At 41.5% G+C, this 13169-nt stretch overlaps 1 protein-coding gene across 4 annotated transcripts in view; it reads right to left on the reverse strand.

Moving 5' to 3' along the window:
* The window catches only part of LOC311266900 (A-type potassium channel modulatory protein DPP6-like), an 87807-nt gene that overhangs the window by 19512 nt on the left and 55126 nt on the right, over positions 1-13169 (reverse strand). For all 4 annotated transcript variants that reach the window (XM_084369555.1, XM_084369556.1, XM_084369553.1 and 1 more), the window contains 5 exons: positions 9807-9921; positions 7256-7354; positions 743-837; positions 555-629; positions 419-471 (listed from right to left, as the gene is read on the reverse strand). In XM_084369555.1, coding sequence (XP_084225681.1) covers positions 419-471; positions 555-629; positions 743-837; positions 7256-7354; positions 9807-9921 — 437 coding nt within the window. The remainder of the gene's footprint in view (positions 1-418; positions 472-554; positions 630-742; positions 838-7255; positions 7355-9806; positions 9922-13169) is intronic.

Consider the following 13169-nt stretch of genomic DNA (forward strand, 5'->3'; position numbering starts at 1 on the left):
GAGTGAAGAAGCAATGCAGTATTTGCCTCTACTGCATGTACAATGCACAGTCAGAGCGAGGAAGTCGTGTGTTTTTTCGGCTTGTTCTCTCACTGTAGGCTTCATCAATCATCCACATCCTTTTTTTAGCACGAGCTGACTTTGCTTCGCTCACTACAAATACAGAACAGTAGGGACATAAGCAGACAAAGATGGATGAAAGGCTAAAAACAGGCCAGGTATAATGCAGTGCACAAACTAAACTGAACTTAAATGTGTTCCCACAAAGGGATAGCAAAAGCAGGTAAATGGGGCGGACGTCGGTGGACTGTAACATGAGGTCAGGCCGAGGGCATATTATTGTCCAGTCACAGATCAGAGAGAGGAACGAGGGAGACACACAGATAATGAAAGAAAACACAATAGAGGTGGATCTTACTGTGTCACAAGGCTGTAAATAATGTACTTGGCCTCAAAGGAGTGTTGGTAGATCTGCAGAGACAAACCGCATCACAGTTAAAGAGGGACAACTTGAAAATGACACAACGCGAGACAGCGCTCGAGATGTTTCTCACCGGTTTCACTTCAAAGGCAAACAACACATGTTGCAGATCTGGAGACACTTGGTACTTGGCGGCTCTGGATCTGTCCTGGATGGGATCAAAAACAAACTCGCAGTCGTAACACGCCCAGTACAGCAGCGGCAGTAGAGGGTGTACTTGCTGCTCTTGAAGTATTAATGCCGGAGAACGATGATACTCACAAACAGCTGGCTCGGCACGATGACGGTTGTCTCCTTTGTGTCGACGTTGAGCTTGACAACATCTCCATCCCTGGTGCGATACAGCAGCTCATTGTCTGTCGATGACAAATATAAAGCGACCATCAGAGAGGGAGATGGTGGAAACTATACTAAGATAGAGTTTCTATTCATACTGCACAGTGTCTTTATAGACAGATTCACCACATTGTGCTCATAACAACAGCCACTTGTGGGTTGACTTGGCATTGCAGAGATATGTGTTATTGTGATTTTTGTTGTCATACCCAATGCAGTTAGATTTTCAGACTAATATAGGTCTTTCCCTTTATGCTAGGCTCGGCTAATCACCCACTGATTTCAGCTCTGTACTAAAACGCACACAAGAAAGCAGTCGCTGTTCTGTCCTCGAACTTTCGGCTTCACTTGAGAAATTGTTTTGAGATGGAAAACCGAAAATAAGCTAGACTACAATATAAACTATTTTTATTGAGGGAAGTATCTGGCTCTTTACATGCCAAATGCTCCACTATGTTCACCAGCTAGTTGAACACTCCTGCTAAATTCAAGCGGTTAAAACTAACCCTTGATCTGCTTAATGCTGGCTTATTTGCTGACTGCTACATATATCATACAAACAGTAAAACAGTCTTTTAATTTGTAAAGGCTAGCACTCAGAACAGTGTGTCTGCCCCGTGGTATGCTTGTTGTCCTTGTCATCCTGCTGCATACACAAACAAAACAGTCTCATCTTTTAATGGGAAGACTCCATTAAATGCCAGAGTCTCTCCCTCTGGTTACCGTAGCAATAAAAAATCCAGCGTTTTGAAAGCCAAGCTACAGGATTTCTGTTGTGCATCTTTTGTAATCAACACAAACTCTCTTTTTAGAGAGCAGATTGGGTTTTATAACTCAAAGATGTCCTCAGAGGCATGTCAAATCTGTTGTCTTGTGTTAAAATGTAAAAAAGTGATCTAAAAAGAAAAAGTGGGACTGTTACAGCCATGACACCTGAGCCAAATTAATTACCACCTGTTGACAGTTCAGTGAAAATGCCAGTTTTTAGTGTTTTGGCCAGGTTTTTTTGTAAAAAGGGACACGCACAAGAGTTGAAAATGTCAGTGCATACAGAGAGTTCGTGATGGAAACTATGATTTTTAGGTTCCTGAGAAGATATGCGCAGGGTGTTACAAAGAGAAGAGATGGTGACTCAATCACCAAGGATATGTGCTTTTGTTGCCTAGAACAAAGGCTGATTGAGCTCCAGTTGTTGACACCTAATTTTCCATTGTTAGACAAAATATTATTCTGTTGTATCTCACAAACGTGAATGCGTCAGACAGACAGCAGCAGCGCTTTGTTTCAGAGTTCGGTCTGAAGGTTGAATCCTTTGTCTTTGGATGTGAGTCAGTGTGAGAAACTCAGAGGTGAGTCCAAAGACTACTGAGGCAAGCGGTGATCAAAGAGCAACAGGGATCAATTACGGACTCCTGTGAATGAAGCCCACAAAATATTGATGAGGACTACTGAAGTGTGAGGTTGTCCCATCGGGTTTCTTATCAGAAGGTCATTAGCACCAAATGGGACTTGATTGCATTAACTTAGCTGACAAGATGCAATGTCACACAATTGATTGCCCGGGTTTCATCAGGTGCTGAGGACGTTTTCATCATGGTCGTGAACGAAGGGCACAGAAACTTAACTAATTATATGTTAATAAGGCTGTAATGTAAGTAATTAGGGGCGCAGTCTCCACAATGGAACAAAAGGACAGCTGTAAGGTCGCAACGTGTCTGTCACACAAGCCTGAGACAGAAGTTTGCACGTGTGCAGTTTGTAATGTGAATTTATTTATAGATGCTGCTGCATTCAAATGTATACAGTAAGTGAGCAGGTGTATTCATGCACAAGCTGTCTGTGAATGTGTCAGTGAGGTTGTAGTGGGAGATGCTGAACAAGTTCAAGCTGTTTTTCTAATTCAATATCGATGATTGAAATAACCGTACATACATCTGGCACTTTTCTTCACAAAGTTACAAATTGGTACAAGGGTTAGGGTTAACCCTATCCACAATATGGATTTTTGCTGATATTGGATATGCTGATGTTTTCCAACTCGTTAGGGTCGATTCCTGATGTCGATATCGATGAACGCACTGATTTTTTCCACCTGAATGCAGGGAACACCAAGTCCCTCCAGTAGTGAAATAAACATTATTATTATTCCTACTCTTCTTGTGACTGCCCGCTGGCAGATGCAGACATACAGTACTTTTCAATATGTACAAATTCAGCCTGCTGTCACTCTCAACAAGTCAAATACAAAAGCCTGGTCAGTGGTGCTATGCCTCGGAGCGGCTGTTGTAGTAATTTACTGTGGGTACTGTACTGTACCTCCTGGGGACTGGGGTTTGCGTCCCGACTGCAACCAAAAGTCAGGATTGATTTGTTTTGAAGTTATGTAACGTTAGTAAGTAAACGTATGTAAATGACGTCACTTTGGTAACTTGAGTTCTGTTATTGATCATAGTTATTTTAACCATGAGTATGATGTGTTCCTAAACCTGACCAACAAGTTTTATTTGCCTAAACGTAACCAAACTCTGACGTTTTCACAACATTAATCACATTCCAAAAGTCACAACACGTGAACTGTTCGTCAGCAAGTTTTATTTTGAAAGTCCACCCGGACGTATTAATTACAAACTTGACTGTGGTGCCCTGCACTTGTAAAACTGACACTAGAATGGGTATGTAAAGCATCACAGTTTAAAGCTCAAGACCACTGACCAAACTGAGAAAACTACTTTGTTAGCAGTTTGCGTGGTGTGCACTTAATAGTGTCAACTTATCGCCCAGCCACATCAGCAGAAATGTTCATTCTGGGCCGCTGCTGATATTACATTTTTTTAACAAGGTAATTTATTTGTCATTATACAACACAAGCTTGACTATCGAAACAAAACTTTGTAAACTCCTTCATGCTACAAAAACAAAAAATTATTCCAAGTAAATTTATGATATCAGAAACTTTTCTGGAGCTTCAACTTGTTCAGTTTGCTCGAAGCAAGACGAAGATGGTGAGATGCGGTCAAAGGTCCCCAAAAAAAGCTATAGATACAATATATTGTGCTTGATTAAGGATGTCTGCGCTGTGGAGGTGAGCTCTGAGAACACGAAACCAGCCTCATGTCAAATGCAGTTGTTAAAGGCCTATCTATACACATGTTGTCATGGCAACAGTGGGGCCTGCGGCATTTTTTTGACAAAAAAAAAAAAAAACAACCGCTATTTTAACCTCTGTTGCTGAAACAAGTATGGCCTATGGCAGAAATAAATTAATTTGCAGAGCAGTGGAGAAGAAAGAGCGAGTTTTGGTTTAAGAGCAGCAGACTTTGACAGGACTGCTGCCCACACCATCTCTCATGCTTGGTGCTCACACGCAGTCAGAGTTGATGAACAGTGTTTACTTGATGTCCAACTTGAAACGTAAAGTTGCCGACCATATCATCATCACCATCTCGTTGTCACTGTTTACATTCCCCAGTATGTATGTGTACATTTGGTTTTAGCATCCGTTCTGAGTGATCCGATCACAAGCGGACAGCTTTAAACCCGTCAGTTCACACCTGGCAGTAAATGCGTCTCGACATGCGTCTCAAGTAACCTCTTTTGATCAGATCTGACTCCCCTGCTTTATATGCACATATTCACCCACATCACTGCAACAAATCGATGCAGCATTTTTTTGCACAAACATTTTCGTGTATATTGTTTGCCGAATTAACAAGACAGCCCAGATAGTTAAGAATTTGTTATAGACAGCATTTTGCAAAGTTTAGAAAGTTTCTCCTGATGTAACAAGTCTAAAAAAATTGGCGTTTTTTCTTTTTTTTAAGGGAGCCTAGGGACTTTTCTCCACAGATGTCAAAGAGGTTGCCTATATTTGTTCCTGTTTACTGCATATTACCATCGATATGTTATATGATGTCCATTGTGGCTAACTGAAGTGCTCTTTAAACTTACTTTCCCATATTTAATAATCTATAAAACTACTTCATGACAGTCACATATTTAAAGGGGCACTATGTGGTTTTCAGAATTTTATTATTTAGAATATTAATAAGGTAATAATACAAACTCATGAATATTTATCTTATCCATAACTGAATAAACAAGCTGCTCTCAGAGGACAATAAGGTCCCCAGAACACTGTTTGAAGCTAGAAAGGTGGCAGGGTCTGCCACATGTAAACAAAGTAAACAAGGATGAAATTGTGTTGTCCTTTAAGGTCAGTTTGTTTACTCAGTTTATTCAGTCTTGAAAACGAAGAGGGTTTGGTTATTTAGTTTGTTAAGGTATAAAAACAAGTGAGTCAATGAAGATCGTTCTCTTTTGATTAAAATGTTTTTCATGGTTCACCTTTAAAGTATTTTATCCTTGGATGAATTAAAGCATTCCTCGAACATTACAAACATATGGAGTTATTTAAATGCTTGAAGTCATGAGGACACAAGAAAAAAGTAGTCGGTGATCATACCACGATCAAAAAATGTAAGGAATCAGTGGTTGCACCAGCAGAAAGAGATGTACTTGCTACCAACAGACCGCCGACTGTTGCACAGTGCACAGTAACATCTGATTATTCATGTAAAATAAAGCATCACCGATTCAGTTTATCATGCAGAAGCTGAAAGATATCTCCGGTACTTTTCCTGTCGAACACCAGAGGGCACCGTGTCAGCTGATCCAACATTTATGAGCTCAGGTGGCAGCTTCCTACTCAGTACTTTGTCAAGGTTAGAGAGGCCACAGCGAACCCGCTCAATTGTACATCTGTTCAATTTAGACCATCTTACCGAACGGCTCGAACACAGCGTGCTGAATTTGTAGTACATACAAGATGAGCTGAAAACTGGTGCATTTGTTTGCCATGGAGACAGAACAAAAAATAAAAAATCACAGCTAGAGTGAGTTGATGTGCATCTTCATGATGTTTTGTAACAGCTTTATCAAGAGGATGATCGTAGGTATCATAAAAATAAACCCAACAGAGCTGCTTATGTAGAAACATTTCAGCAGGATTTTGTCAACTCTGTGTTAAGAGTTACATTTGGGTACATTAGCACTAGATATGGAGACGTGTAGGGTTAATGGTAGAGCAAAGGTGTTGTTTGTGAAGTGATTTCAGTTGGATCGGAGAGAATTTCATATTTTATTGCACATTTTAATAAATAAAAATCTGCTGTCAAAGCTTCTTATAGCTCACAACGCTCCTCTCATTTAATCCCATAACTACATGTCCTCAGATATTACATATGTGCATATTAACCTTGGCAGAACTATAGTTTCTGGTATAATGCACCATATAAATAGTACAATAGCAGAACTGGACACTGACCTCCCCTCTGAGGCTTTAATACTTTACGATCCAATGCTGATGAAGGTTCTTAGTCATCCAGGTCATGGTAATTCTAAGTGCTGTAGGCAACTGGACGTGTTTCAGTTTGTTGATTTTTCTTTTTCTTCAGTTTGGATAAGAGGTTAAACGTCTTTACGATCTAATGTTATTTCATAACTCTTATTTGTTTTTATTGGAGATATTGAGATATTGGCTACAGGGTTTTCACTACTAGGCTTTCACAATCGCACCGATTGTGAAAGCCTAGTAGTGAAAACCCTGTAGCCAATAGCCTGATCTTTTGTTTTTGTTGTTGTTTATTCCCCCTTTGGTGTCAGAGAAACAACATAAACTTCATTATAAAAAAACAAAACCGTTTTGAAGTCATTCAGCCCTTCATTTCACTATCTTTAAAAGGGTACAAATTAGATCATACAACTGTATTGAAACAACCATATCCCTAACCTTAACCTTCTCGCACATCATAAAATCCCACTTTTGAAAAAAGTAACTCCTTCAAAAGCCTTTCAAGTCTGCTATACAACTACCAACTACTTTTTCAGTACTTGCATAGCCTTACAAACCGATGGCAGGGATGTTAAGAGGCAGCAACTCATGAATGTGCCCTTGTGAAATTGATGTAACAGATAAACACGAGCCACTTCTATCAGTCTTCATTTCTATACAGGCTAATAGCAGTCAACAAGGTGAATATCGATGAATGGCTTGTTTTTATGAGTTCTAGTTTGTGTTGATGGATGGATGTCTGGCTTTAGACCTGATGCTCTTGTATGAATGTTGTGTGGTTCTCTGACTATGAATGTGTTTTGTTCTCTCAATGAGACTAAGTGATGAAATAAAGTCAGTAAGTTATACCGTCATTTAAAGGCCACACTCTTTTAGTAAAACGTCCTTTTCTGATTACATTTTCTTGTGATAATAATTCGAAGAAACAGGAAGATTTGGCTTCTTGAGCTTCAGAAAGGACATCAGATTTTAATACTGATGGTATTATTCTGAGTCATGGGCAACAATGATGCCTGTCACAATGTGCCTGGATGTGTTCTGTGTTTTGACATGAGAGGCAGATGCTAAATGCCAAAGCGTTCACTCACCGCTGAGCCATTTGGCGTCTGGGTCATGGATCTGAAGGTCTGGTCCGAAAACATCGTCTATAGTCACTTTCTTCTTAAGGGCGAGGCTGTCATCTTCACCTGTCGAGTGCATCAAAAGAAAGATTAATAAACACAAAAATATGAAGTGTGTCCACCTAAAAGTGATTGTTGAAGAAAACTTGTGAGATTTATTAATGTTTCGAGTGCAAGTTTTGCTAGTTTCAGAGAAAAAAACTAAAGAAAAACTTTTTCCGTTTTGCTTTGCTCAGGGGGCTGCAGCCTCATACCTCAGACTGCCACCAATGCACTTTATTATACTCTTTTTCTATCTCTGGAGAGAGCACCTCAAACCGCTATTCAGCACTGTAGGTAGAGCAATTTAGCGCAAGGTACAAACAAGAAAGAGCCCCCCTGGTACTGCACTATTGATCTGAGAGCATCAGTTCACATCTCGCTGCCTCATTTTTCGCAGCGGGAGGGCGACTCTTTCCATCCCCAAAACTCAAAACGAGATCTGAAGCTGACAGCTGAACTGCAGGTGGAGCCGACAACAGGGGGAAACTTCTACCGCACATTTACTCAGGAAACAACCAGCAGACACGAGTTGTCAGGATGGTTGACAGCCCGGTGTTACTGTACAAAACAGTGCAGTGACAGATTCTTCAGCAGGGCTTCACGTTGTGACTGAGCGGCGCGATCTGAGTGGGTAAATACCACGTCAGACATTGTAAAGTGTTTATTGACTTTCGGAGAAATCCTCCTGTCTGGCGAGAGGCTGCAGAGTCGGTAGAGAAAGCTAATTTCCAAAACGAGGCAAATGGTATCTCTGAAGCTGTGCCAATCTGACAAATGGCTGAAGTTATGACTGTATAATAATCTCCATTAAACAGGCCTGAATGGCATTACACGTAAAAAGGCCCATTACCTAGAGAGAAGATGACCTCGCCTTTGTGTAAAACCGATACACCATCACCATGTCATCTGTAAAACCTTGCCCCCTGAAACAAGGTTATTGTTAATAGCTGCCTGTGCTGAAGGAAAAGAGAAGAAGAGGAAGAGCGAGGCTGCAGCCTGACTGTAAACTGAACCGTGTGCGTGTGTCTGTGGGAATACTCCGTGTAGGTTGTTTGGCTTTGAGACCGGAAATCCAAAAGTCTTCACAAATTTCAATGCAGTTTGGTGTAAAATTAGGCCACAACTCATGAGGGACACTGAGTAGTTTTTTAATGAGTTACAGAGAAATCCATTGTGAAATATGCCATTTTTCAACATGCAGACATTTTCACATGTATCTAATTTGCAACATCTGCAACATCTGGCACTTTGTATCCAATGAATTTGCAGCACATCGAGATCCAGAGAAAGATTTCTAAACATCCTCCGCTGTTAAAATAACCAACTGATTAGACTGAAATAAGTACATGCATACAGAGGAAGCTACGCAGGTGTATGTGTGTATGCCCCCAGTCTGTTAGCAAACTGTGACAAAACTTGACGGATTTAAATAAAATTAGGCGGAAAGTTGGGCTATGATCCAAGACAGATCGTTTTTGTTGAGGATACTGAAGTTTTTTTAAAATTATTTGTTGACGTTGCAAAATAGCGTCGCAGTTAGTCAAAAATGGACCCAAATGCAGACACGTGCCTTAATGATGACAGCTGAAATCAGATGTCAAAAACCCAAAATCCAAACAACAAAAGGCAGGCAAAGGAAAGTCCGAGGGAAACACTAAAGAGAAATACAAAACTGAAAACAAACCAGAAGCCACGGAGAACAAAGTGGGAACACAGAGGGGCAGGCACAGGAACACAAGAGACGCAGGATGTGAACCGACAAACCAACGAAGAGTGAGGGGAAAACACACACTTAAATACACAAGGGCTAATGACCAAATAAAACACGGGTGAACACAAAAAAAGGGCGGGAAAACAGACAAAGACAGGAAGTGGAAAGAAAAACATGGCACATGAGGATAAACTTTCAACATAAAACAGGAACTCGACTGAACTAAAACCTGGACCATGACGAGTGTTAGTGTAAAGGACAATTTTTTTCTTGGAACAACACCAACCATACTGAGACAGGAAACAGCTACACAGGTGTGTATGTAAGTGCAGTAAACAGCTGTTAAGTGTTGGTACCTTTGACAGGGAAATAATCTTTCAATCTCATTATCGTTATGTGTCAAAAACAGAGTTCATTGAATCTGGTGGACTGTTGTTCATGTCCCAAGAAACAGTAATTAGTCTTTGGTAGTTGGTGAGTTGATCCAGGATTGCTTTTCTTTGCAAACGCATGTGTATCCTGCATCCATATTGCCCGACAAGGTCCTCATTGATTTTGGATGAATTTGTGGTGTCTTTATCTAATACAATGCAAGCTTACACATATTCTTTTCAGTTAAGAGGGTTGTGCATCCTTGCAGGAGTGCACTCTTTGAATGATAGCATACTGTAGGTGTATGTGAGTGTGTGTATGTGAGTGTGTGTGTGTGTGTGTGTGTGTGTGTGTGTGTGTGTGTGTGTGTGTGTGTGTGTGTACTGTACATACGAGGGGTCAGCAGGATGACGGAGGTGACAATCAGGGAACAGATGATGAGGATCACCAGCAGGGCGATGGCTATTCCTTTCCAGTTCCTCTGTGGTGGAGCGCTACCCACCAGGTCCTGAAAAACAATATTTCACATTACATTACACACATGCACACACAATAAGGGCGAAAAATATCAACTTTCAAGCATTTTGGTAACAGATACAATGACGATGACGAAGAATGATGACCTCCAGGTGTCGAGTTTTATATCAAAATGGCTGCACGGTGTTCGATGTGTTTTGTAGTGACACAGCTGGAGCCCGAGATTGGCCAGAGGACAGCTCATTCTCTGCCGACAGCTCAGCCACTTGTGTGCAGTAGCACTGCATCCTCCAGCTGCTCCCCGCTGCTCGCGCACGAAGAGTCCCTGCAGCTTTGCCTGATAGCTGGAGTGGTGCTACGACTTCAGCGCAGACACAACAGGCAGCATAATGAGCTGCTCTCCTCACACAGCCCAGCAGATGGTAGATGGCTAATCAGCGCTATACAGAACACGTGTACTGCAAAAAATCCACAGGACATACAAAACATTTTAACTGCAGGAGAGCGGGAGGCGGCAATCAGGTGGCCCCCTGAAGGCTGCCCAGCGGACAGACCTTAAACGTTTCTAATCTAGAATCCTTCTTTTTAAGGAGTTTACTGTGTGATTTTACTGTTGGGCACAAACACACAGCATCGTTCAGCCATACTGTGTCCATTACAAAGCAACAGGAACAGACAGATTTCCAGAATAGCTGTAGCTGTAGGTTAAACTCATGAACTCTCACTCCATTTAGTGAAGGGTTCAGGTCAGTCATCAGGGTTTCTGTCCGGTCTAATTCCTGTCTAATTACAGACAGACACAAACATGTGCACATTAATCTCTAGAAAAACATGAGCGGCTCCAGCCACCCGCAGCAGTCCAGCTGTTGATATCCTTGTTGCCACTTAGACCTGGCCTCTGTCTGTTATACAGTGTGAAGCAGCTCAGTGAACCATCTGCAAGTTAACGAGGGGCGTGTGTACACGTGAGACGGCTCAACTCTCGGGCAAAGATGATCATTTTTTCTCTCTTTAAAGACTTGAAAAAGCTACATTTTAAATGTTTGAGGCGCCTTTGTGTGTTTTTTCCGACTGCCTGTGTGCCGACCGTCTCTGCACAGTTTGTCTTGCAGCGAAGCGAATCGATACTGAAGGCAGTGAGTACACGTGGAAAAACAGCAGGCGCATCAATAAGCTGATTTATTGCTGCAGAGGTAAGGATTTTCATGATAAGGTGTATGGACTTGTATACTGGATTCATAAGATATTAATGTCCCTGTGTTATCATACCCTAATAGGAAAGACATGCTGTTGAAGTTGCCTCTGATATCAACAGACCTCTGACCGAGGCTGGAGATAAAGCAAAGAGATGCTTTGACAGGCGTGCAGATAACAGCCTTGTTTCTGTTTGTTTTTCCGTCTATCTGCACTGAAAATGCCAAAGAGTTTAGTGCAGGCAGGTGATTTAAATGCAACCCCGTCCGGCATCCAGTTCATCGCAGCCTGTACCTGATGGAGCGGAGAGCCGCAGTTCTCTACATGTGACAGCTGGATCAGCGCCACTTAACAGAGGAAAAGTGTCTCTCAGCAGAATATTTCCAGACACTTTGATGCCAGCCCGGGAGGCATGCGAGTAAATATTTAGTTCCAGTCATTTCTGTCCCACCCGTGAAAGATTCACCGTGCTACCACGGCACAAGGTAAAATTATTTCAGACAGCCTGCTTTTCGGATGTTAAATACATCTCCCACAAGCCCTGTGGGCTAATTCAGGCTGCAGAGCTGTAGGATGGAGACGGCTTGATGAGCACGAGCAGCTTGGCATTTCTGTAAACAGACACCCAATTATTCAATCAGAGGTCAGGGAGCTTTTCCACAATTCACATCAATAGACAATCAAATACTGTTGGACGTTTGCCTTTTTCACAGCGAGGTCCTCAATAAAACAGCATCCAGCTGAAACAGATACAACCATTAACCTTCACTGTCAATAATCCTGGATACATAACACCGACTTGAGAACAATGTGATCAATTTTTATGATTATTTTTATTCTGTAGTGGTCGACAGAGCCACCAGGACAGCTGTCACTGATACACAATCCTCTCAATTAACAAAAGCTATTGCAGTGACACAGAGAGAGATTTGAGAATAGTTTCCCAAACTATTCTTCTTCGGCGCTGAATCAGACTGTGTGAAAACCACATTAATGGCAGATAGAGATGGCTGATCTGTCTGAGGGTCAGTCCATGGTCAAACAGAGTTTATACAAAGTGCTGTCCGACCACATCGGAAATGTATTTATACATTTCCCTGCCTCCCTCCCTCCCTCTCTCCCTCCCTCTGTTATGTTGACTGAAGTTAGCATGCTAGGTCACATATAACAATTGTTTAAACATAATTTTATCAACTGTGTTTTGATCATGTGTATTAAGGATCTGCTTCATATTGAAATGCAGTCGTTTTAAAGTGCATATGTAAGAATTTCAGATTGAAGATGGAAAAATTATCCAATGTCAATCAAATGAGTTTGGTTTGAAAATGAAGCTGGTATGTCAACACTCTCTGGAAGGTTTAGATGATGAAACACCTCTCCGAGGTCGGTAAATTCTTCAGAAAGCTCCTCTGGTTAAACCTTATAACTCTTAAAGTCATTTCTTTCTTGTTAAAAGACAGAATAGCTGCTGCTCCCACGCTAAGTCCATGTATTTAAAACCTAGACTCGAAAAGTAGCACCATATATTTTAAAATAGCGCTGACAATCCACTGTTATTACAGTGTCTTCGCTCTGTTTGCTTTATCCCTGCAGACTGCTTTATCCCTGTGTGAAATGTGGAACACTTCACCCACCTACTCAACCACAAATGAACAGGGAGCTCCAAACTCAGGCTGAATCCACTCGCATAAACTATAAAATGAAAATGAAAATCATCAAGTCCTCCGTTGTATCTAGCAAATTAAAACCCTAAAGAGACGTACAGAACCCAACTTCAGATGAATTGTTTGATTTCCCCGATGTTCAGTGTGTTTAAGTCTATAACAAACTCTGCAGCTGTAAACTTCGCTGCTCCCCGGATGCTGACTTTTCAGAGGAGCTCTTAACGAGGCGAAAGTGCGTCTGTGTGCGAAAGCAAACGTTGACCTTTGGCAGCGTTTTCAGATATGGGGATATACACCTGCCTGTCCGCATTAAGCCATCTCCTTCTGTTAGCTGTGTTAGGGGCAGGCATGCATCCCCTCCAGCTGATAACAATAAAAGCTGCATTAATAAATGAGAACCAGAGCCATTTTCACCCTCTTC

Source organism: Pagrus pagrus, assembly GCF_965226575.1.
Source record: "Pagrus pagrus genome assembly, chromosome: 12".
In the NCBI taxonomy this organism is placed as follows: domain Eukaryota; kingdom Metazoa; phylum Chordata; class Actinopteri; order Spariformes; family Sparidae; genus Pagrus; species Pagrus pagrus.